Genomic DNA, 26,626 nt, shown 5'->3' on the forward strand with positions numbered 1-26,626 from the left:
TGGCCAACTCTCCCCCACCCAAGAATTCTTGCTTTTCTTGTCTAATCGTATATTCTCTGTGGCTGTTGTCCCCTCTGTGGCATAATTTTCCACTCATTAGTTAGTAACTAATTTTCATCCTACTACTATCATAATAAAATTTAGTCTAAACTAAATGTTTCACTTAGCCCAGGCTTTTCTATCTGCGAACCAACAGCCCTCACAACAACTACAGTTATTAGATAGTGGAATAGTCACTTGAATTTATCCTTCCTTCTGTTCTTCATTGGTACTTTCCTCTGAGTTTTGAGTTCTGGTCATTGGACAGCTAGCTCATCATCATCAGATTCCTCTTCACAACACTTGTTCCTCTTGCAGATGTAAGAGGAGGGAGGATAAATTTAAATGCTCTCATAGGAAGTGTAAGTGGTTATCTCGACCCAAGGAGCATAACATTGATAAAAGATCTTCCAGACATTGATCATTGTTAGACATCACTTTCATGCACACTTCACTGAACACGGAAGGAGAACTCCATAAGGGAGTTGTGGGGCAGGAGGGTAAGGGCCATTAATATCTACCAATAAATTGAATTGAATTAATATTAATCAAGCACCAGGCCTTGAAGACCATATGGTGCTATGTTATGCTGATTTAGTTAGCAGGCTATCTTAGATGAACAATATTCATTTGTTGAAGGAAGCAGGGTACACATTCTATGAAGAGGTGTTCTGTTTTGGTGAGAATATCATGTAGGCAAGGTGGAAGGGGGAAAAGAGGTTAGTTTGGTCAAGGTTTCATTGCATGCAACTGTTTACTGGGGTCTGGGAAGGATTATATGGGATATGGAAAGAGTTCTATGACAAGTTGGGCACAGGGTTGGAAGGGATCTGGGATCCATTTATAGGTGGCAGTGCGTGAGGTTTGAATGGTCAATTTGCAGTCAGGTAAGAGCCGTTTCCCATTGTCTATTCTAGTGACAGGTTTAACCATTGTAGTATGGTAGGTTTAACTGTGAGGAACTTGTTGTTTGAGATACTGGACCAGAAAGATTGCCAGTAATTTTTGTAAGTAGTTAAGGAAGAAGGGGAAATATAATCAGAATATGGAATGGTTTTGAAATGCGGGCATCCTGACAAAGTCGAAGAGTGGGCCATTGCATCTACTTGCTCATTGCCAGTGGTGCTCACATGGTTTGCAGTCCAGCAGAAGCAGACTAGTTTTTCCGGATTAAAATATGAAAGAGCCCGTCTTGAATTTAACAAATTACAGGATAGATGCTGTCAATAGATTGGAGAGGGATAAAGAATTAGCAGATGATGAGGGGTAGATTAGAAATTGTTTTAGTGCAAACAAAATTGCATATACTAGTTCTGCTGTAAGTATGCTTGCGAATTAGTCATCTGTAGGAGGGAAAATCTAAAGGTGAGGAGGGATAGGAAGAGAGTTTTGTGGGTACAACCTGGTGGTAAAGCAAGGTTAAGGATACTTTTCTTTGTAAAGATGTCTGAGTGGAAGGTAGGGTGGGAAAGGAGACAGGTAGGGGGAAGTTTGAGGCAGGTGAAGATTCTGTGGAAGTTGGCAGAGGAGTTGGGAAGAAGGATAGTGGAGTTGGGGGATGAGGTTGGGTTTGGGATCATGATAAAGGGTTGGTTTCTGTAATCCTTGGTGTCCTTCATGGTTTTCAGAGGAGACATGGCTGTAAAGGTTTTCTTGGGTAGAGGAGAAATAAGAGGCGACTGGGAAAGAAGGGATGAATATGTTATTGGACTTTGGAGTTGTTCCAAATTGGCATTTGTTTTATTGTGTAGGGTTTGTGTTAAGGAGAGGAATCTTTGGGAGTGAGGGACAGGTAAATAGGGATGTAGAAGTATTTGTTTCTGAATTTAACATCTCAAAAGGTTTACTTGAGATAAGAAGAGGGGAAGAGGTGGTGAGTGATGATGCTTTAGAGGTATGCAGTGGTTAGGGCAAAGAAAGGGCTGAGGGTAAGGAACTATTAGAGGTGGTGGTGGTGGATTGGGGAATGAAAGAGGAGGGGGAGGGGTTTGATTATGGCATGGTACTGGCAGTGATTTTGCATGTTTGCTTTGCTGTCGTCACGACCTGAGCCAGGGTAACAGTGGTGTAGCCAAGGTGGCGAGCCTCCTGTCTAGCTGCTTTCAGGGTCAATCCATGTTTGAAACAGAGGGCAGCCACCTCTGATTCAGACTTGTGGACAGGGTAACCATAGTAAAAAAACATTGTTTATCAGCACAATTGGTGCAAATGTGCTCTTGTGAATGGTAATTTACTTGATCATGACCAGGTGAGCTGCAAAATTTGGCTGGATGGCCGAAGCGCCAACACTTTTATTGCTGACATGGGGGAGGAATATACTTTTGGACTTTCTACTGTTGACCTCTGATGTATACATCTTGTGATTCATCCCGCCTCTTGAATGTCATCTTTGCAAAACATTTTTTGGATATTTTCTGCTGCTGTTGTCCCCAAGAGTGTAACATGAGAACTTCATGGCAGTCATATGGGAGTTCTTTGAGCTCCGTTGAGCAGTCACTCCAGCTGACTTTGTCAACCAGGCACTGCTCAGAGGGTATCACCACTATGCCAGTGCAACTGTTGAGGTGAGGATGTGGCATTGTAGAGAAGGCATTACCTTGTAGGTCTTTGAGCGTGGACATTGCTTGAGCCTGAGCGTCTGTGTTCACCATAGACGTGAGCAACTGCGTCTTGTTAGGAATTTCACCTTCCTATCTGTCTTGCAGGCACTTTTGAAAGTGCAAGTGTATTGCTGGCGTAAGGAATGGGCAGGGGGGATGATGATGAGGTACTTGTCCCACTTCCGGAGGCCAAAGATGGTTGACATAGGGGCTGGTTGGTACTGGAGGACATATTCATATGGGTAGAAGAGGATGGATTTGAAGCCTTAAGAAAATTTTTTGAGGAAGAGGTGCTTTTGTGGCCCGTTGTTTCATGGTAGAACTGTGGTTCGTACAGTTGTAGAGTAGTCTCCAAAGATGAACTGGTGGAAAGGGACCTTTGGGCAGCATGTACTGAGATGACAAGTGACATGGTAAAAGAGGATAGGGGTGAGGAGATATCTGGGGCAGTAGTTTCTAAACTAGCTAAGTCACAAAAGCCCAAAAAATCGGGGAACTGATTGTTAACAGGGTCAGTCCCCAACCCCTTAGAATTTGTTTGATTTCCATTATCGGCTGTATGGGCCTGGGTATATGCTGGGGAAAGTGTAGTCCACTCCTTGAGAGCCCTGCATGAAGGAGTAGGGGCAAAAAAGAATAAATAAGGATGCTGTGCCCTATGGTGTCCAGGAGGCCATTAATGACCGATCTGAAGTTGTCCTTCTACCCTCACAGCACAAACACCCACACCTGAGGGATAGGGGCGTGACAGAGGAAAAGGATTGGTAGGATATTGAGAAAGAAGTGATAAAACAAAAGATAAAGAAGAAAAATCCAAGCCAAAAATTGGTTGAGCATAGGACCCAAACCCAAGGCTGGAAGGGGCTCCAGGTGGGAGGTATCAGGTCATTTTCTGAGAGGTGCTATCCTCAAGAGACAGTTTTGTGCTAAGGTATTTAAATATAATTTGTGAGTATTATTCATGTGGCTTGCATTGGCCATAAATAGCTGATTTTATCATGCATTATCTGCGAGTGGGTTGAAGGTTAGTTGTCCTAACGGTTTTATGAAGGAAGGTACTGCTGCCAGTCCCAGAACCCCCCATTCCAATCCATTTCCTGGTATTCTATCTACGTTCAGGTAGCAAGTTTGGATGATGATGCTTCTTATTTGCAAAATATTTGGTATATTAGCTGCCCTCAGATTATGCCGCTAATTCCAGATCTCCTAAGTCCCATGCATCTGTATGAGTCTATCCTCTTGAGTTATGGGGTATTGGGTGACGACAATTTAGCATAAAGAGTAGTAATGCCAAAAGTGGTATGTCCACATTATTATTGAAAATGAAATACACTGATTAAAAGAAAGTCTCACTGACCTAAAATTTTTGTTTCATTAAAGTTTGCATGTGTTGTAGTGAAGAGACCACGACCGAAACAAAAACTTCCCCAGCCAGCTGCTTCACTACTTACCACAAGCAGAATTCTGCATATTCTACTCCCTGATATAAATGTAAATTATTTTTCATACCATGTATAAATATGAGTACAGTAAGTCCTCGGGTTACGCCGGTCTCGACTTACGATGTTTCGTGGTTACGAACGCGCCCCCATAAAAATATAAAAAATAATATTTTGCGTCGTTCCGTCTTACGCGGTTTAGCGTCGTAAGCAACGTAAACAAACGCGAACTAGTTCCGGGCGCACGGCGGAAGAATACGCTTTGTGGGGGAGAGGACGGCGTCGCTTCGCTACGCTCATTCCTCGCCCATACGCCATTTTGGTTGTTTACACTGCCTCTCTCTCCCTCGTGTTGTATCGTTTTTGTAACTTTTTGCTCTTTGTTATGGCTCCCAAGCGCAAGGCGGACTCTTCTGATGGTAGTGCATCGAAGAAAAGAAAGGCCATCACCATGGAAATTAAAGTGGACATTATAAAGCGATCTGAGAAGGGAGAAACGCCAACAAACATTGGCCGCTCGCTTGGCCTTAGCCGTTCGACCGTTGCTACCATTATCAAAGATAAAGAGCGCATCGTTGAACATGTGAAAGGATCTGCTCCTATGAAAGCGACAGTGATAACTAAGCAGCGTAGTGGTCTAATAATTGAAATGGAAAGGTTATTGGTGCTTTGGTTGGAAGACCAAAATCAACGGCGTATCCCAGTCAGCCTTATGGTGATTCAGGAGAAGGCGAAAAGATTGTTTGAAGCGTTGAAAAAAGAAAAGGGGGAGGGAAGTGAAAGTGAAGAGTTTGTGGCTAGTAGGGGTTGGTTTTATGCGATTTAAGGCTCGGGCCAATTACCATAACCTTAAATTGCAAGGTGAAGCTGCTAGTGGGGATGAGAAAGCAGCGAGTGAATTTCCTAAAGCGTTGTCTGAGATAATTAAGGAGGGGGGTTATTCTGCTCAGCAAGTGTTTAACGTAGACGAGACAGGTTTGTTTTGGAAACGTATGCCTAACCGCACTTACATCGCCAAGGAGGAGAAGTCAGCACCCGGTCATAAAGCCAGCAAGGAGAGGCTAACTTTACTTCTTGGGGGTAATGCTGCTGGCGACTTCAAACTGAAGCCCTTGTTGGTGTATCAGGCTGAAAATCCAAGGGCACTCAAGGGCATTTGGAAGGGTCAACTACCAGTAAATTTGGAAGTCCAACAAGAAGGCATGGGTGACACTTGCAGTGTTTGAGGACTGGTTCGTAAACCATTTTGTTCCAAGTGTGGAGCGGTATTGCGCCTCCAAGGGTATCCCCTTTAAGGTGTTGCTAGTGCTGGACAATGCCCTGGACACCCTGCCCAGCTGGGAGACTTCAACCCTAATGTCAAGGTGGTTTACCTTCCACCTAATACCACGGCCCTTTTACAGCCTATGGACCAAGGAGTGATTGCTTCGTTCAAGGCCTACTACCTACGAAGGACAATTGCTATGGCTTTACAGGCAACTGAAACCAAGAAGGACTTGACTCTGAAGGACTTTTGGAAATCCTACAACATCCTTGATGCTGTAAAGAACATTGCTAATTCCTGGGAGGAGGTTAAGCAAACAAACATGAATGGTGTCTGGAAGAAAATTTGTCCTCAATTTGTGAATGATTTCCATGGGTTTGAGGACACAGTTCAGCTAGTTGTCAAGAACGTTGTTGCCCTGAGTAAGGAAATCAATTTGGAGATGGAGGTTGATGATGTTACAGAGCTGCTGGAGTCTCATGGCGAGGAGTTATCTGCTGAGGACCTGATACAACTGGAGAAGCAGATGATAGAGGAAGAAGAAGAAGCACCCACCCCAGAGCCTAAGGCTTTCACAAAGGCAGGACTTGATAAGAGGTTTTACAGAGTTTGCAGCAAGCGTTGTCAACTTTTGAGGCTCAGGATCCCAACTTGGACAGGTTCACTAGGGTTTCCAGAGGCGTCATGGATTTGATGCAGTGTTGACAGAAGGAGATCTTGGATGAAAGAGGTCGCTCTCTGTTCAGACTAACCTGGAGCAGTATTTTTAAGAAGGTAGAGAGGCCTGCAGGAGATCCTGTACCCTCTACCTCAGCTGCCTCTGCTAATCCAGACTCGCCTGCCCCACAATCTCCAGCACCTTCTGAATGTTCTGCTAACCCAGACTCACCTGCCCCAGTATCTCCAGCACCTTCTGTAGGTTCTGCCTCACCTAAAGACTCACCTGCCCCAACATCTCCAGTAGTATGTTCTGCCTCACTCAAGAATCACCTGCTCAGCATCTAGTACTAGTATGTTCTGCCTCACCTCAAGAATCACCTGCCTCAGCATCTCCAGTACTAGTATGTTCTGCCTCACCTCAAGAATCACCTGAACCTCAGCATCTCCAGTACTAGTATGTTCTGCCTCACCTAAGAATCACCTGCCTCAGCACTCAGCAATTCTGGAGGTTCTTTTTCTCTTCACTAACCTCCCCCAGTCTCTCCAGCACCGCAGCTTCCTCTCCAGTGTGCAAGCCAATCAAATTAATAAAGGTAAGGAATTGTTCTCTCGTTGTTATTGATAGGTATTTACATTAAATCATGTGGTATTTTTCAATGTTCCGACTTACGCTGAAAATCGTGTTACGACGCATCTTAAGAACGGATCAACGTCGTAACTCGAGGACCCCCTGTATGTGGTTCTCTTCTCATTGATATTTTTTATTTGCTAACCATAAATTTTGCCAAAAGAGAGGATTAGGTTATTTTAGGCCAGACTGTTGGTTAATAGTCTTCATATGACTGAAAACATAGCTTTCAGGACTTACATTCTTTTATTTCTTCAGATTATCTCGTGGTCCAAGACAACTTAATGTGGGTCACTAGCTTTATTAAACATGGCAATTTAGTCTGAGCCCCATTGCATTGTGCAATACAGTAATAAACTTAAATACCAGAATGGAGATATGATAAAGGTTCTACCTGCTCTAAACTCTCTCCCCAAGTTTCCTAGGATTTTTGTGCCTTATGGGCATATGCCTTCTGTGTTATTATTTGACACTTGGAGGAAATTGCAAGGATTCAGATGTCACACCCCAGTCTGACATAAAAGAAAATATGATGATAACTCAGTCATCTAACTTTCTGTGGGAAGCATAAATGATACAATGATGATCTCAGTATATTTTTATATCCTTCAATGTGATAACACTGATTTGATATTTTAAAAAATTTATTCATATATTGCACTTAAGTCAAGTTATTAGATACTAAAATTCTAAATGGAATTGTAACAGTTTACCCTTCTGGAGAGCATATTTTATAAGATTAAAATTGCTTAAAGTACAATATATGGAAGTAAAGGAGACATATATTCATGTCGGAAGCAACATTTACAGCACTCATTCCTCTTTCCAAGATAGGGGACATAACTTTCCAAGTAATTACTCATACTCCAGCAGTTAATGGAAATTTTTTACCCATCACATTACGTGACCATCAAATAAGAGAAATTTCAAAAAGTTTACAAATTGTGAAAGGGCATTCATAAACCCTGCCTGGTATTAATGATAGTACTCTCACACTTGGCCCCTTAACACCCAGAAAACTATAAAGAACTTGAGAAACAGGGCTAAAATGTCTGACTGCTCTCAAAAAGATGGCAAACATTGTGCTTCTCATAAAAGAAATATCAGCCACAATACTGAAAATGACAGATTATGACCTGTACTTTTCCATAATTATGAATATGTTGTTGAATCAATTCAGAAAATAAAAGTAACATAACCACCAAAAAAGTATATTTATCACCCAATGGCTTTCATTACTGAGAAATTCTAATGAAACCATGCCTTACCCAATTGAAGAGTGCATGAAAACATTACTAAAATGAAATTTCTAAGTAAGCACAAACCACAGCCTTCTAGGTTGGAGGATTTCTCGGCAAAAGCTCAAACTGGCTAACAAGGGAGTTAACTGGAAGTGAGCAGAAGACCACCCCAGCTTTCCACAAGCCATGAAACTGCAACTTCTCAACATAAGACAATGAGGCTAAGGCACTGATCAAGTCTTGAGGATGAGATCTTGATCCGAGGCTACTCGCAAGGGTTCTATGGCATCTGTGTAAGCTGGTGGAGGATGAGCATGGGCAACTATCCCAAGGAAGAGAGATCCCTGCCTTTCAGCTGGAAAACCTGGCTAAAGGTAGAGCAACAGGCCCTCACCACATGGACTGAAAGGAACTTGTCATGATAAAGGTGGAATGAGAGATCATCATCTATGACATAAATTGGAGAAGATGGTCTACTCTATGGTACATGTTATTGGACCTACCTCAAAGCATTGTGGCTGACAAAGAAGTGTGGGTCAAAGGGGACTTAGTTGCTTATATGATAGTCACCAGATCAAGATCCCACCCAGGATGGGACCAAAATGCCAAATTTTTAAAGTATTTTGTATTTTTCCTAAGTACACAAAATGTAGCCCTTCATTACGGAGTATACTTCTACACATACACTGAACTGGCCTTATACTAACTAAACAAGGGTGATACCCAGGTGGAGACTGGGGAGAGATGATGCCCAATCTCACCCAACTGATGTTACCCATTGGTCTTCTGGCCTGTATTCATTGTGAAACTGAAGAGAAATATAATAGCAGGGTGGATAAGCTTGGTTACCCTCAATATAAAAGGCTTCAGTTTGTATACCTAAGAAAAATAGTTTCCGTACTTAGAAAAAATTGCATTTATTCCTATAGGGGGACACAGACAAAAGAGACTTCTCAAGGGGGTAGTGCCAACAGGTTGAACATCTTTGTGGGTGGAACAGGACACCATACAGAGTGACAAACCAGTCCCAAAGAATTTGGATTTCCTTTGTGTGAAGGTGGGGAACCATTGGTTGGCAGTCTTTCATTGTGGATAATGTAATCAATGGGTATGGGTAAAGGCTCTACCCTGCCTCTTCCTTTTCCACCACCTTTTTAAAGAAGGGGAGACAAGAGATTACATTCTACAATAGTACAGCAGGGACTCCTAGGGTCAAAGTTATCAGAGACTGGAGTGATAATTGCTCTATTGATCACTTGAAGAACCTGGCTGCATGATGGAAAGGCATACATAGTCACACTGCCCCCGAGTTGCAAAAGCAGCCCAGCAGTCTGGTATGGAATGGAGAGTTTCCGCCACACAAGGATGTAGGAACCATTCAGTCCCCACAACCTGCCCCTGGTAGCTGAGCTAGTCTGCCAAAACATTTTTCATGCCCAGAATTTACCCAGCTAAAAGTTCAAAGGCGTGCATCTGCTTTGCCATTTGACAGAAGTGAAGGGAAACCATTCCCCAATGCGTGTTTATGTATGTCACTATAAGGTTGCTGTCTCAACTTTTGTTCACACCTAAGGTAGAGAGACCTACACTCCTTTCATGCACCTAATAACAAGAGCATCCCTGGAGATGAGGTTAAGAAAACTCCCATCATTTAGCCAAACGGCAAGTCCTCCCTTACTTCTTGGCTCATCGGCATTAACTGGGAGGGAAGAATGCTTGAGGCTGATCAATGCTGCTTCAACTGCCATTCAAGCAAGCGTTAGCAGAGGTACCTATGTGGTACAAGCTTCTTCAAGGATGAAAAATGACCGAGGACAACCTGAAAAGGTCAAGCTGGTGACAGGAACTGCACTGACACATTCCTCAGCTTGATGACATGAGGGTCTGACAGAAAAATTCCCTGCTTCTGTATCTACCAGCATGACCAGGAACTTGCCTGCTGCTTTGCGTGTGATCTCCAACTTCCAGTTGTTTTAGATTAAGCCACCTTGCTCCTTCAGAAGCCTGAAACTAGAGTAATATGTGGAATAGAAAACAGATTCCGGTGGTTACTATTATAATCCCCAAATCACAACAAAATTTGAGAAGCAGTCTCTCTTCCTAAGTACTGTGCATCTGAGAATGCTCACCAGTCTAAAGCACAAAGCTTTGAACTCGTGGACAGTCTTCAAAGAAAAGTGAAGGCAATGCTTGAAGGGCTAATGGATGGGTACCTGAGGGTACACATCTTCTGATTCACTGAAAGTAAGGAGTCATCCCCTCTGAGGGAATACAACAAAAAATTAGCTTTTCAAGCACAAATTCATTCAAAGAAGTGACTCAATAACTCGGCAAATGATTTCTCTACCAAGAAAAGATTATAAAAGTCAGGAGTGCAATTATCTACAACTTTCAGCATATTTTCTTGTACTTTCCTAGCAGACCCAGAGCTTGGGAGATCCTAAGGGGTAGACCAAAAACAGGATTGACATGAACAACGGAGACCACCCAGGACTCCGGCCCATCTCTGCTACACTGCTTAATGATATGAAAGGCAACTGTAAAGGATTTTCTACCTCAGCATCTCCTTTGATTCTTCTCCTTGCCTCCCTTTTTAACCAGAGGTGGAAGATGTGGCCAAAAGGGCTAGGAATGCTTCTAGCCCTCCCTTAAGGGAGTCACACCATCTGCTAAACAGCAAGGAGCATTCTGTTCTGGAGATCAGACTGTTCACCTGGTCCATAACACCACTTGCAAGGTAAGACCACAATGGTCTTGTATTGCCAAAGTGCACCTGATAAATGTACAGTCACTAAGAATAGTTAAACAATGCCACTGGTTTTGCCTCCCCAGATCAGTGTGCTCATTAACCCTTATTGGACAGATAAATATATCAACATATAGCTCCTCAGGCCAGATAAACTTTGAGTTCAGCCAATTTACCAAAACAAAAAAAACCCACATCAATGGAAACAGGAAATGCACATGGTGAAAGAAAAAAAATTCATAAAAATTTTCCTTGCCTTCCACGAGAAGTTGAAAATGACTATTTACAACCCCTTGTGGGGCCTCTTTTACAAGTCGTAAATTTTACCAACTTGTATATGTTTTTTTCTAATAATTTTATTTTGTAAAATTATAATTACAGTTCACCCATATCAAAACAGGTAAGAATTGTGATCATTAACAAATTCTTAGTATATTTGTTGTAAAATATTTACATAAATTTTCTGAGAATGAAGATTCAGTAAATTTTTCTTTATTTTTGTGTTTTTTTAATATTTCTTTGCAAAATTACATTTACAACCTAAATACTATCATAAAAGACAAGAACAAAAACCAACAGCAACCCCTTGGTATATTTGTGAGCAAATTTACAAAAAGACGTCATTTGAGAGAGACGCAATACATTCCACCTTGAAGTCAGAAGAACTGAAGTCCTGAGCCACGAGTCTTGATTTTAGCTTGTGTAAAAGTTGCCTATAAGTGAATTTATGAGTTATAGAAGTATTGGCACTTCTTTCCACCCGATTCTTTCCAAATTGATGGCGCTCAATACCGTTTATCTACAGGATTAATCCGTCCACCACCTCAAACCTGTTATTACTACTCCCGAGACAGCAATCAGTCCATTAAGGGTTAATGAGCTCAATGACCTCTCAAAAGTGTCGAAACAACTCAGCCTGGTGGGGTTTTGAAGGTGAGGGACCTTCCAGTTCCATCAGATTCCCCAAGGAATGGACATATGTATGGGAACAGGTAATACCAATCACAGAATTACAAGCCTACATTGCCTCGTAACTCTTAAAATTGTTTCTCATTCTTATAGACTTGTATGACCAGCCAAAACTGAACCAATAGAGGCTTTGGACAAACTCTTACACGTGTTATCAGAGTCTGCACAATCATATGCATGATGCTCGCCATATCTAGTGTATCGTAATACAGCAACATTTGCACTTGAACCCTCTTGTCTGAACACACAAGATGTGGATCATGTACACATATACATGATCCACAAGTGTGCACCAACAACCACATTCAGATCATGATATCCAGGAATATTGTAGTGTCCTGATGTGCACCAAACCTGTCCATACATGCACTTGCCAAATGAGATGGAGGTGCCAACTCTACTCTGCATAACTTTGCTGAAGGAAGACTCATGTTATGAGCATGCTCAGGAACCCATGTCAACCCCATCTACAGTAGATGTTTCACCCAGAGGTTAGCAAACACTGTCTCTGTCCTTCTGAGAGGAAAGTCATATTAAATCCAGCATGATCTCGTGAAAGAAATTCCTAAACTACTACTATATACTTACTCCTACTCAGAAAACAGGAAGGAGTAGCAGAAGAGATACACCTCCATATCTCCACCCTCCTCTGTCCCTGAATCTAACTCTTCTCCACCATAGCAGAACTATTGTGACCCCTACTTAATAAGATAGGCATGTTTCCCACAAGTAAGACGAGCACAACAAGAGACTATTGGGTTAAACTCCTTGGCAGGGACAGGAGGGGCAGCAAGAGCAGGAAAAGCACCTTAGCCACATCTGAGTAATTCGAAATGGCAGAAAACTATGGGCTTCCTGGAATAGAGAGAAGGCCACACCTTTAGTAGGTGCCCTGATGAAGAATGGGCAGGCAGTTGCAAACCACAAATATGTCCTAGTCTCATTTGCGGAAAGTTTTGCACAAGCACCTGGGTCAGCACAGTCAGTGTGTGGATTCTAGTCGGTTATCCTCATGCACATATCCCTTCAAAGCCAGGAAAGAACCACCAGAAGGAAGGAAGAAAGGGTAGAAAAGATATGGCAGTACTATCTAAACAGCTTTTGCTCTTCACTTTTGTTCATAGCCATGGCCAAAGGAAAGTGCTTGCTCCCAGACTCGCCATTCATCTTGGGTTAACGAACTCATTATCAAGTTTCAATAATATATTCCAGCTCCATCTGAGGAATACTACATTAAAAGCAATGGTTTCTATTCTCACAAGATTTAAGTAAATTAAAGTTGATTTTACTTTTAGCAAGATATCCAGTTTTCATGACTATATATTTAATAATATCAACAAACATATGTTACATAAGAAGCACACAAGTATAAATTACTAAAATTATAGTTGGGTATTGAGCACCATTTAATATTTTAACCAACATTTTTCAGTGATAGTTTAGCACTAGTCCCCTGTAGCAACTCCAGACTCCAGCACGGCACAGGAAGATTTCTAAAATTCCATAATGTACAAAACCAAGCACCTCTGTACTTTACACCAAAGTGCGTATATTTTCTACTGCAGAACAGTAGTCATGCCCACATTACAAAACAGTGACTTTTCTTTCCCTACTTTCCCTGGTTCACCTTTTGTGCAAATTTATGAAATTCTCAAAGATTTCATAATTTCAAATTATGTTAACTCTCATTAAGGCTGATCTTTTAAATAAATTTTAAGGCATTCCACATTATTTTAAATTGTATGCATGGCATTATACCAAATCTTTTACAAAATATACATCAACACAATTGTGCTTTAGCTTCTGCCAACAGTACTGCATGAATATCTTTTTTATAAATCACTTAACACTTCCGTTGTTTGTAACCATATACACTGTATTTGTACATCAATACAAGTAATGTTCAATTTTGTGGTAATGCTAATTCTTCATCATGTTCCTTAGGTTCAGAATATTATTTTCGAGACAAATGTGAAGACAACAGAGGAACTATTAAACTTATAAACTGTATATCAACTCAAGGGAACTTTTGATTGCATTTCTCAATACTGGAAACAAGAAGAGCAATGTGTGGATAATTGCTCCAATTTCACTGAATTTTTCCATTAATTTGAAAGAACATTTAAAAATTTCAATCCATAAACCAACTATGCGAAAGGCAAGTCTCCTCCTAAGAGGCCATAAACTGATGGATATACCGTATTCAAGGAAATGTCTCCAACATCAGAGGGAGGAATGGGTGTTTCTGAATTGCAGCCCCTTGTAGTACTTTAAATGCACATCCATTTTTCATGACAATACATAAATATGTTGGTCCAATTTCATTACTATGAGTCTTTGTACCAACAAAGTTGAAGACACTCAAAACAAATATATCAACACATACATTCACTGTATACTTCTGTTTTATTCACTTCAGATTTAAGGATGACAATGATGTTATCTTTACTATTAACACCAAATTTCAAATGCCACACACTCACATAAGTTAGCCCCAACTATTTACTACATTTGAGTCATACCAGTGTTTACTGGGAATCAGTAAACACTGGGAAAACAGTCTTCACAGCAATCACGTGTTATCACCTTTGCGATGTTTAGACAAACTAAGAGCTTCCTCAGCCCGGTCCTGCCACTTGTTCATTTCTCTTATAATTCGTTTTGTGTTATTGGCCACCATGGGATCAGCCTGACCATAATTTGGTGGATTGGCATATGGATCGTACCCAAGGGTTGCCAACATGGGAGCTATGTTGGCCATATCTTCAACCACTTCTTTTGGAATCTGGCCAACCCACTTTGTAAGAGCATCAAGGTTGACTGGCTTTACTACTTGGTCACTGGAACGTTCCACTCTGAAAAAAGATAAATCAATATTATAATGGCAGTTTTAACATTTTAAATCAATTTGTATTTTTCATAACTACAAACCATTGGTATTAATGTCTTGATAAATTCTCTGGGCTAGCTTGAGTCCAGTTAAAAATAACACAAGGAGTTGGTTGCAACCGGCGTCAGGAAGCTAAGCAACCTGCTTTACCCCTGCTATGCATCATCATACCAGTTTCCAACTAGCCCAGGAAATGATGAGAGGTGGCTTGAGGTGGGCTGTATACATTACAACCAAAGGTTTGTTAGTTATGAAAAATACAAATCTATTTACAATTTGTCATTTTTTCATATACGGAAGGGTTATCCCTGAAAGAACAAGTTAAATCAGGAAGATAAAAAATAAATAGGAACATTTAACGAATATAAACTAGTATTCCCACAATTGTAAGAGTACGTACATGGTAGTTAATCACAAGAATACTTGGGGGATAATCAGATTCTTCTTCCTATGTTTTTCTGTCCTTTGTAGAAATTCTTACTGGGCAGAATAGCTGAGCAGAGCAAAATTTTAACTTAAGGGTGGCAAAAAGGAGTACTCCAAACACAATTTTGACTTGTGACCCTGTCTGTTCATATCTCTTAAGTGTTTGTAACATGAATGTTCATAAGTAAGGTAGTGACTGCCGTTACAGTATTGGAGGAGATATACAAATTTATAATTACTGACTCAAATATTCTGCTGGCTGTAACCGAGAATGGTGAGGAATGATACATAAAAATGTCTCTCGATTTAATACTTTTTTAGTTGCTGAATCACTACTTTTAACTTTACAGATTCTGAACCTTGAGCCCTTCTTAACTGAACACAGAAAGGTTTGTTTGTTTTATGTTAATTTTCGTTTAACATATCAAGTTGCATGGTAAATATAAAAAAAATTCTGTAAAGGATTTGTGCCTGAGATCTAATATTCATTTTGAGTTGAAAGTATACGATAGATTTATGTTACCAATAATTAGTTTATGTCATGCTGCTTTCTGCACTTGGACTTGCTCACCATCAGAACCATCGGGAAAAAAGTTACAAGTAACCAATCTTCACAGTATTGCAATCTGTAGTGCATAAACTGAGTTACTAGTGGCCACAACAGTGCATCTGTTCAGCATTGCCTCAAAGGTAATTAAAATTACCAAAATAAAAACTCTGCGATTCCTGTGAGACAAATCTAATTCTACTTTGACCATAACTTGGTAATAAGACTACAAAGTGCTAAAATACATTAGTAAGTAAAAACAGAAAATCATTAATGAATTCAATTCAGTAACTTTCTTGTTTACAATCACAAATACTAAAGAAAAGTAGTCCATTACAGATGTACCAGTAATAAAAATATAATACACTGTACTTACTTGGAGAGTGAAACTCCTCCAGGTTTATTGATATGGTCTTCATGGTGCAAAACAGCATCATTCCACTCAATTTCCAAGAAATTCAAAATCTTTTTCATCCATTCTTGTGGATGCAAAACTAGCTGTTCATAGTAGACATGCAAGCATTTAGTTGGGCCAAGTTCTTCACACTGCGTATTCATAGTTTGTACTGCATTGTTCCATCTTTGTAAACATTGCTTGTAAGATGAAAGATCAAAGCCAGTGATGGTGACCTAGAAACAAAAAGTGAACCGAGTCATCAAATTATCAGTAAAACCAATGTATTAATCCAAAGTTACACATTTTGTCTTCTGAAATACAAAGATAGTCCTCTAGTTACAATGGGGATACGTTACAATGACCCCATTGTTACTCTTAAAATATAAAAACTTGCAGGCAGCCTAGCCTACACTATTTAAGCCATACGTACATATACTGTACTGTATTGTCTGCTCTAAAGTGATGGAATGCATATTCTTCATCATATCACCAGCAGGAGACTCACCTGGGCATTTGGAAAACATGATAATCTTACACAAATTTCCATTTCAAACAGAATCATGCACCATCGGTATCACAATCGTAACTTTGAAATATCTTGACTGCTATTACCATCGTAACTTTGAAATATCACAACTCGAATCATCGTAACTCAAAGACTACCTGTACTATACATTTTTACAATATACGTACTGTACTTAGCTAGTTTTTCCTAGACTCATGGGGCTTGGTGGATGGATTTATTTGTAATAACAAAAATTAGAGCAAAGTAAAGGAACACAGCAAAGTAATAAGACACAATGAAACAGATGTAAAGTAAAATGAAGAGACCAATATTGATGGGGTTTAAGGTATTCTGCAAAACCCCTTTAATACTATCTACAGTCTGTCAAACAACAAACACCCTAAGGGCTACCCTCATAGAAGTAATCAAATACAAAAATTAATTTTTATAATGCCATGGATTCATTTTGCATTATATGACAATTTCTACAGTATATAATGTATAGTAAATATACATTATGAGAAATTGTAAAATTGCATAAAATCTGGATTTTAAACTAAACACAAGAAAAAATATCACATAAATCCAAACATTTATCACTTATTCTCTGAACCTGATGGCATACAGAAATCTTGACATTATTAATAAAAATAAATAAAACCACTTCCGTAGACTGTCAATGCCAGTGTCATTTGTAGGTAGTAGAATTTTGTTTGACCATAGATATTTAGGTCAAAACAGTATCCCTCAAATTTCAGTTTTCTATGCAGCTCAGTCATGTCTCTAATTTTAGCTGAACCATCAGCCCTACAAATAAGGAGCCCTTAACACCTTACATGGTTAGCATATTTCCGTTACTCAAAGGTAGCTTGGTTTGTTTGTTTGTATGGTGTTTTTACGTTGCATGGAACCAGTGGTTATTCAGCAACACTGTGGTATTTTGAAGTTTAATTTGCTTATTATAAGCAGCAGACACTACTTTTTTTAAATGATGAGTTAAGATAATGAGGATATGTGAGCATAAATTAAATCAATTTAAATAATTTCCAGTTAAATCTATCAATAATTTAAGGAATAACAATTTTAAGTCGTGTAAATTCATAAGTTTGGACTTTTTTTACATGATTTTAATTTGTAAGGCTTATTGATCTTTTCATAATTCTTTGGTTTTATTCTTACATTTTACGTATTGCCAAGGTCTGTCACAATTACATGACTGAAATACAGAGGTCCTTTTACATAATGGGTTGACCCAGAGCTACTGTCCCAACATTGTTTTCCTCCTTACCATCCACATACGGTAAATGTAGATATGGCATCAAGTGAGGAGAGACCAGTCACATTGTCTTTAATATTTTCATGTTGCTTGTAATGTTATTTTAAAATTTTCATGTGTTTCTTATAACAATATTTTAATTTCATTATTGTCCACACATGAAGTCTTCGTTTAAAGAATCACAAGGAAGTCTTTACGTAATTGCCTTATACGCATAAAGATGAAAGTACATCTGGCATTGCTGCTTCACACATCTGACACCCTATTTGGACCAAGTAACCCTCATCAGACTAGTAGGTACAGATATGCTAGTCAGGGGAGGCTGCTGTTTTTATGTGAAGCTGTGGCAAGATGTGCTGAAGAGTTTTTACCAAATTACTGCTCCCTCTTTTGACCAAGTAAGCTAATTGGTACGTGAAGCTATGAAAAAAAGAAGAAAAGCTTTAGGCAAATTCTCGCATCCTATTCAAAATGCTGCCAAAAGGTATGGAGGGGAAGTAACTCAATTAAAGGTATTTGTTGGATAAATTAACAAATTAAAAAAAAAACAATCCATATAACTATGGGAAATCTGCCATTAGTACTATTTTTATTTCTTAAAGTCTTGAATTACAATACTATATAGATGTTAGATGGTGATAGAGAGTTTTTTAGTGTACCATGTATACTTGACTTCTCATGAAACAATCAATTAAGGATTGGTTTCCAATAACTGATATACAAAGATTGAAATGTGGACAGTCACAAAATAATGTTAGCTTGTACAAGCTCTTCTGTATCCTATGCAAGTGTGAAAAACTCCAATTTCGAAGAAAAAATAGTAGTATAACTACTTCAATGTGAGGTTCTTCTTGGAATGGAAACCCTCAATCTAAAAGGTGGTTTAATATTTTATACAGTAATTTGCTAGTTAGATTTCTTATTCCACAATACTGGTACCTGTTATTTCAAGAAAATCCACTATGCTTGCCATGCTGGAAAGGTAACAAATCACTGAACGGGCACGGATATATTTTCAACAAGTCACAATAATTGCAGCTTCATTGCTTTATCAACAACATCATTTCCTTTATGCTTAAGCAAATGTGCAAATATTCAATGTATTGCAACATTTATAAGCATTGGAATAATGGAAATACAGATAATTTGAACTAGTACGTACTTCAATATAGCCCAGATAATTTCAAAATATACAGTGTACTGGCTTACATGAGATAGACAGAAAAATAAGAAATAAAAGTACAGAGAATGAAGGTCAGACAGCTAACAGGGAAAAAAGACAAACCATGGATAGTTAATGTAGAATTCATTAAACTGTCTGTAACTTAGTAAGATGGCCACATTAAGGATACTCTGGCTAAACTCATTACACATATGTATTGATTAGCTTGAGCTTTGATTTGACAGTACATAATTGTTGAAACTTTTAGCAAATATGTAAAGTACAGTAGATATGCTCTGCAGAAAAAAACATAGCCTAAACACAGAAAAAAAAATTAAATTTGTATATTATATTACTCCAGAGTAATATATATATATATAATATGTGTGTTTTTGGAAGAAAAATCTGACACCTATAATGAGCTGGCTTCAGAAGATAAAAAATTCAAGAGTAGAATTTCACAGGTAACAATATACAACTACTATGAGATTCAGGGCCTCTGTAACACGGTTTTTTCGCAATAACTTTTTATCTATGCATTTCATAAATATAACGCTACTTCAGAATACGTATTATATCTACACATAAATTTTGACTATTCTGCATTACGTAGGTTGAATTGAATAAATTTGGTATTGATAATGTAAAAGTGACTTTTTTTGAAGACGGGCCAACTTACTCAGAGAAAAGGTTTCGAACGCACTCGTTACGTAACTTATGACAGCATTTCTTCCATCTTTCTCGATGGATGATTGGCTATACGTAACGAAGGCTAAACCTCTGGCAACAATGACATACAAATTTAAACACAAGCAAAGCAGTACACCTTTATGAACTCTGGAACCTCTCCACTGATAATTGTCATAATGAACAAACCAACAAAGTAAGTTAATAAATACAAAAACACTTCGATTATTAGTCTAACTCAAAAAATAGGTTTCCTAAGAAATTAAAGTCTACTTTATAGGTCACAATCAGATTGACAAGATGTAGGGAATAGTTGGTAATTTTCAAAAACATAGTAGACAAGCTTGATTTGATAACTGCTATATCCAATGTCAAGCAATTTTTATTTATTGGCTATCTACCTATATACTGAAAAAAATAGCCGGTACCGTATGTATTGGCTTTAAACCTTCACCAATAATTATCGTCAGAATGGTGACTTCATGAGGCTCCACCCACTTTCGCCTCGTTATAATTCAGGATAACACTGAAGGCTACCATGGGCATTGTTGGATTAGAAAATTTAACTTCTGGCTATAAAAACTAATTTCTCGAGTAGTTGTTAGAAGTGCTAAATGATCCTCAAGGATCCCAGCAATTGGCCTAAACGTTTAATTCATGTATATTACTGCTAAACTGTTGCGGCACTACTGCTACAGTAGTATATTACTACGCTAGCACTGATACCCCACCCACATCTATGTATCGTTCCGCCATTCATAACGTCTTTGGGTTTCAGAGCCGATAAAGTTTCTGTCTGGTGGATGGGCGGGGCAACATTTCGTAAAGATGTTTACCTTGCTTACGTAATGAATGTTTTTCGACTCTTGGCTCGTAATCATTGGCCATGGTGTCGGCTAGATCATTTTTACTCTATAAAAATTAAAACTATCGGGTTTAGGTTATTGATAATGCTGACAAAATTTGTGTGTGGTTGTAAAATATACATATGTCAACTTTCAGCTACATCCGATGCTTTGACAAGGAGCAAAGTCCAAAAAACCGTGTTACAGAGACCCTGAATCTCATAGTAGTATCATTCTTATACAGTCTGATTAACAATAAATTAACCAAACTAGTACAATACCTGAAGTGTTCAAAAGCCATTCTGATATAGTTTGGTTTCATTAAAATTATAAATCCAGAATAATAACACTTTAGAACAAAAAGGGTCAAATGGTTTTCAAATGGTGTATGTACAATGAAGGAATTTGCCAAGTCAAACTGATGAAAATTTAAACTTGGTATTCAGAATAAATCACTAGACTTACCTTACGCGATATGATGGAATGCACTGTCGCTCGGCCATCTCTCACCATGAATAGAAACTTAGAGTTGGGAAAAAGTTTTGAAAGATATGAGGCTGACTTTAATGTGAAAGGATCTTTATTGCAGAGGCGGGAAGCTGGATGACCATGATTGACTACTATATCCAAGATGAAAGAAGATATTGCTTCATCTAACACCTGTTTAAAAAAAATGAATATCATATCACACTTTCAAATTATACTTTGACAAACATTCAATCATTGAGAAGATATCAAAACAGTCTAAACGTGACCAGTTAGTCAAAACAGTTCCTTGGGTCTTTTTAATCCTTATGGTTTTTTCAAAAATTGATCTAAAAGTAGTAATGCTACATGAAATGCTTATGCTAATAAACAAATCATACAGACGAGAACTATCAAAATTAACTATACATATAACAAAATGATTTTTTTTTACATTTAAAGAAAATCTGCCCTTCTTATCTTAACTATTTAGTATGTTTGTAACCTTTATAATTACTAGTTAAGTGTCATAACTGCAAAAGAACCATGAAGCACTTCATTTAAAGGTGCCATCATAAGGCATGCACAAATTATAAAATATGATATAACTGACATATCTCTCTCCTCTCTCTCTCTCTCAAACAATAATAAAAAAAAATTTATTGATTGTTTACACAAATTTACTTGTATTTAGCATTCTGAACCTCTGCTTTCCATTTTCTTTTCATTAATATTTAAAATATAAAAAAAATTCACACTGAGGTGATGACTGTCCCTATAGTATATATTTTTTTATAATCACACATCTACCATTTAATATCATTACAGTACTTTACAAATGCAATACTCAAATAAATTGGACACAGTCATAATAAACATTTACCCTACATTCATTTTATTTCAGTCAAACTGGAAAGTGTGTAAGTTTCATTTCCATTTTGTGTTACTTCATATGTCCTACCCTTAATTTATGTAACTATGCCATAATTATTAAAGGCTATAAAGACTCGATAACTTTCATGGCATCCCACTAATAGCATGACATACAAAAGTAATGAAGCAGGTGCTGAATAAATGAGTGCATGCAATATTTGAAACAAGCTTATGTCAGCCAATAATGAATTACTCCAGTGACTAATTTCTCTCATTTTACTTCACTGTATATAATACTTGATTTAAAGTTATGCAACAACACTTTTATAATGCTGTAAATAGTAGACTGTACAAAAAGCAAATATTGTGATATGGCTTTTAAATTAGTATTTGACATTTGTTTTACTCTTATAACAAATGTAAATTATTTACCACCAATATTATTTCTGACTCGAATACATATTCAAGAATATCAAAATGAAAACTGCTTATCTAAACCAATTCCTTATGCTCATTTTAATCAACATAATTTCAATGCAATGTTTTTGCACAGACTCTCTTTATTTTAAACAAATTTCAGTAAATTCAACATAAAAAAAATGTGAGAATGATCTTGCAATGAAATAGCTGGCAAACTTCTAACCAACCAACCTCATCTGTGACACCAGCTTCTTGCAATCTCATCGACTCCTTTGCAGATCTTTTCCACTGTTGCCTCATCTGCAATATCCTGGGCACTACGCGGGTCTCCTCCCCACATCGGATGTTAGGGTGGGCATCTAACATGGCACGCGCTAGAGTAGTGCCCGACCTGGGCATCCCACCAATAAATATTAAGGCTTCTCCACGATCATATTTATGCACAGCTCCACTGCTGTCGGTAGCAATACGCTGGAAGGCAAGTGATGAAACATGCTTTGGATGAGCTTGAAAGTGTCTCAAACACACACACACACTCACTCACACACGCAGTAACAAAAGATGAATAAATGTATATTGTATGCATAAATGTTATCATATACTCAGCACATTTGCAGTCTATATATTTAAAATAACTGTTACCTTAAAGTATTGTTGCACATTACTATCTTTAATACAGTGGAACCTCAGTTTTCGTACATAATCCGTTCCAGAACCTCCCACAAAAACCAAAATGTAAGAATAATGTAAGTACAATTGAGGCGTTCTAGACACCCAAAAATATTGACAAAAATAAATTTTATAGGGAATAAACACAGTTTTCATACAGAAAACAAATTACATACAGAAAACAATGCGAGATAAATATAAATGACTACTGAAATTAATAAATGAAAATTTAACATCACTCTTACCTTGATGGAAAACACTTGTTAGCGAATGGAAGACAGAGGGAGGAGGAGAGGTTATTGTTTGGAAGGGGGACGTTAGGTATCAAGGACCTATCTGGAGTTACTTCTCTTGCTTTTTTACTGGCACTATCTGAGGTTACTTCCCCTCTTTGTTTTTTACTGGCACTAGGACCAGCTTGAGTGTTACTGAACCCCTGTCACACAACAAAACTGTCCAGAGACATTTGTTTCTGGCATTTCTTTAAAATTGGCCTAAAGTTAAACACAGGATTGTCATTGAACACGTTGGAGAACACAGATTACAACTTCTTTGTTGGGATGATAATTCTCCACGAAATTTTTTTTTTACATCATTCCACTTAGCAAACATGTCCTTACTCCCTGGAGAAGGCACATTATGTATGCCCTTTCGTTTTCTGAATTTTTCAAACCAGCCTCTGCTGGCCTTAAATTCATTAACAGCAGTACTTCTTGTAAACATTTTCTCATTGAGATCAGCATGCAACTTCCTCCAACACTTTACTAAGAGTTCTTTGTTAAATACTATAGTGTCTCTCGCCTTTTTTTACACAGGGGCTAGCACTTGGAACTTTCTTTGGCCCCATGTTGGCTTATTTAGCAGTTGCACTTGAATAAAAAAAACACGGTAATTCTAGGAAATGGGAGCACCAATCTCTGTGTTAAACAGCTTAAAATGCTAAAATAACACTTTATCTATGCTTCAGTATCATTAAATACACAAGGAAAACCCTTAGTAACCATCAACAATCTTGGGGGACCACAGGTGGGAACCGGGGGTTTTGGGTGGGAGAGACAAAAACTAAAAAAAAAAAAAAAAATAGTGGCCATTTTTTGCACATTCCTGATTTCAGTTTCGGCGTGGCAGAACAGCGCTTCGCGCCTTATCTGCATTTTGAAACATTCTTGGCAAGCACATTTGTTCTGGCAAGCAGGAATTTTTGCCCTGCACGCGTTCACCACAGGGGTTACTGGGCCCTGGCTGTTCCACTTGTATGGTGATGTCACATGTTTTTTAGTGTCACCATGGTCAAGTCGAGGTCGAACTACTCACAAACAATAAAAAAATCAAAAATCACCATGCGTTATGACAGATCTTTCACATCGAACAGGTTGTGAGTTTTCAAGTTGGTTTTCCACGGGAACACTTGTAGAAGCTACTGCCATGAAGACGAAGAACAAAATAGCCGTGCAAGAAAATTTTCCATATTCATTGTGTAAGAATGGATCATAAAGAAATAGGAAAAAAAAAGGGTCTACCCTGTACGTATTGCATTCGTCACTTGTTTTAGTTATTATTTTTCAGTCCTTGCATGCGCGCTCAGATACAGACGTTGTCTGCAGTTGACTCAGTGAGACAGATCTTACGCGACTTAAGTTTTTTTCGCGAGTTTTTACATTTTACAGTGACATTTTTGGGACTAATAAGCGTTTCCTCACTTAATGACTGGTATCTACGAATTCTATACACTATTCTCTGTAACTCTAGGTTAGAATTACCAAAAGCACATTTTAACGAACACAAAAGCAGAATGGGTCACGAAAGAAGATGGGATGCTATGTTTGGGTGCTCGATGCAGGGCCCGGTCATGCACTGGGCCCAGGATGGAGCATTTCCAAGTGTGCGAAAACCAAGGAAACTTACGATAACCGAGACAAAATTTTGTAGAAAAAAAAAAAAAAAGGTCTATGAAAACTGAAACATACGAAAAGAGGGGCATACAAAAACCGAGGTTTGACTGTATCATCATTATGTGGTGCAGTACTATGAGCATATATTTTGCTTTAAATCACAAAATTTAAAAGAACAATTTAGTGTTTACAAAAGTAATTTAACAATTTATCATCTCTAAACATTATGACATTAAGTAACACTTAATTACACGCCACAGCATATCCCAACTTGATCTGACAGAAAAACCAGTAGCAGTAACTTGTTCGAAATCAAATAAAACTTATAGTAATGAGAACCTAACAAACAGTCTTTAAGTCATTAATTCGTAAAATGTCCTTCATGATACCTTATGATCTGTCCTAATATAAATAAAAATATAAAAAATATAAAAAATTATGGCACTAATCACCAACTCTTGTTATCAAATTATCAGTTTCACAAAAAAACCCTATCAATAATCATTTTCAGTGTAAACAAAAAATTTAATTATCAAAAACAAACCACACTGAGTCCAATTACACCAAAATCTCAATGAGGTGAACATTTACAAACTGTTACATGACACTTCCCCTCCTCCTTAGCCTCCATTCAATCGAATTTGTTGCAAAATGGCCAAAAATAATGAATTTGTTTCTCAATTTTATAAAGCACATTACATTCTGAAGATCTTTCATTCATGAAAAAAATCATACAGCATTAATATTAAATGTTCACTCCTACAGAATCTACATGAACGAACAATTGCACTGTACCTCTCTGGCGTGAATGTATGGCTGCGATTCTTTGCAAGGCAGCTGGGTTCGGTAGAGCAGAAGCAGTATGACTGCCCCAACCAAAGTGTAGGGCAAATATCGCCGAACCATTCTCCACATCACCGCATTACACTTCTGAAAATACATGGAAACAAATAACTTGCTGTAATGCGATCTATCCATCATTGCAATGCACTAAAGGAAATGAGATATAAACAAATAAAACATTCACTTTATTACAAGAACGAAAACAATGCATTACAAATCAATAATTACAGACGCGTTAGATTTACCATAATAAATCTGAGTGAGATTCTAGTCGCATACACAATTAAAATCTTCTCCACATCACCCAAACATGACTCTTAACACACAATAGGATAAACTGAAGAGTAAATAAAACAACTTAGATTTGTTACATCACCATTAAAAGGAAACTAATACGTTGCCCGTCCCACTCATATCTTCAAAGTTGAAATATAACTCCAACTGTGAAAATTACGCTACCGATAAAATCTCTCTTGAGTTCTCCCACTACTATACAGAGCAGAACATGCATCGGTGAAACTTATTTCCTGTGAAACACAAATACTCTACGGTCAATCAACTCCACCAACACCTTTTCCCACTTTACCCTAAGCAAGGTCTAATCTATAGACCTTGACAAAGTACCCAAGTTCGGAACGAGCCATCTCGACCCTCTATTAGATTACAGCAATTTTGTAAGCCTACAAACTACTTTGTTGTTATTGCTGTTGGGGGTACGAAAGACCCATGACAGAGCCTAAAAAGTTCTGAAAAAGGTGTTTCGCGTCGAGTTAAAGACACAGGAATTTTAGGAAAGGATATTTATTATTTATTTATTAGAATGAAATAGTAAAAAATTAATAATGTGCATGTTAAACAGTACAGAATAATTATTTCTAATAAAAAATATAGCGTATTATAATTCCTGTTTGCGAAACAAGGCTCTATTTGACTGTAGATTTTAGCACGTTTTCATTTATTTGGTGTACTGAATTTATGCTAGCTATGTTTCTGTTCAATTATTTTGTGTTTCCTCTTATAACTGTGATTATATGAGTGTTTAATTTTGCCAATTTCATTTAATCCTTGTTGTCAGTGTAAGTAGTAATAAGTATGAGTATTAATTAAGAAGATCACTTCACGTTAAGTTAGGTATATAATGTT

The 26,626-nt window shown here is 38.0% G+C and overlaps 1 protein-coding gene across 10 annotated transcripts in view; it reads right to left on the minus strand.

Annotated features, from left to right (window-relative positions):
* Window positions 1–7,213: 7,213 nt before the first annotated feature.
* The window catches only part of LOC135216012 (protein-tyrosine sulfotransferase-like), a 155,695-nt gene continuing 136,282 nt past the window's right edge, over window positions 7,214–26,626 (minus strand). For all 10 annotated transcript variants that reach the window (XM_064250959.1, XM_064250965.1, XM_064250981.1 and 7 more), the window contains 5 exons: window positions 25,436–25,570; window positions 22,311–22,550; window positions 20,787–20,981; window positions 15,826–16,079; window positions 7,214–14,441 (listed from right to left, as the gene is read on the minus strand). In XM_064250959.1, the coding sequence (XP_064107029.1) occupies window positions 14,159–14,441; window positions 15,826–16,079; window positions 20,787–20,981; window positions 22,311–22,550; window positions 25,436–25,570 (1,107 nt within the window). In that variant the 3' untranslated portion in view covers window positions 7,214–14,158. The remainder of the gene's footprint in view (window positions 14,442–15,825; window positions 16,080–20,786; window positions 20,982–22,310; window positions 22,551–25,435; window positions 25,571–26,626) is intronic.

The sequence above is a fragment of the Macrobrachium nipponense genome, chromosome 19 (genome assembly GCF_015104395.2).
Source record: "Macrobrachium nipponense isolate FS-2020 chromosome 19, ASM1510439v2, whole genome shotgun sequence".
In the NCBI taxonomy this organism is placed as follows: Eukaryota; Metazoa; Arthropoda; class Malacostraca; order Decapoda; family Palaemonidae; genus Macrobrachium; species Macrobrachium nipponense.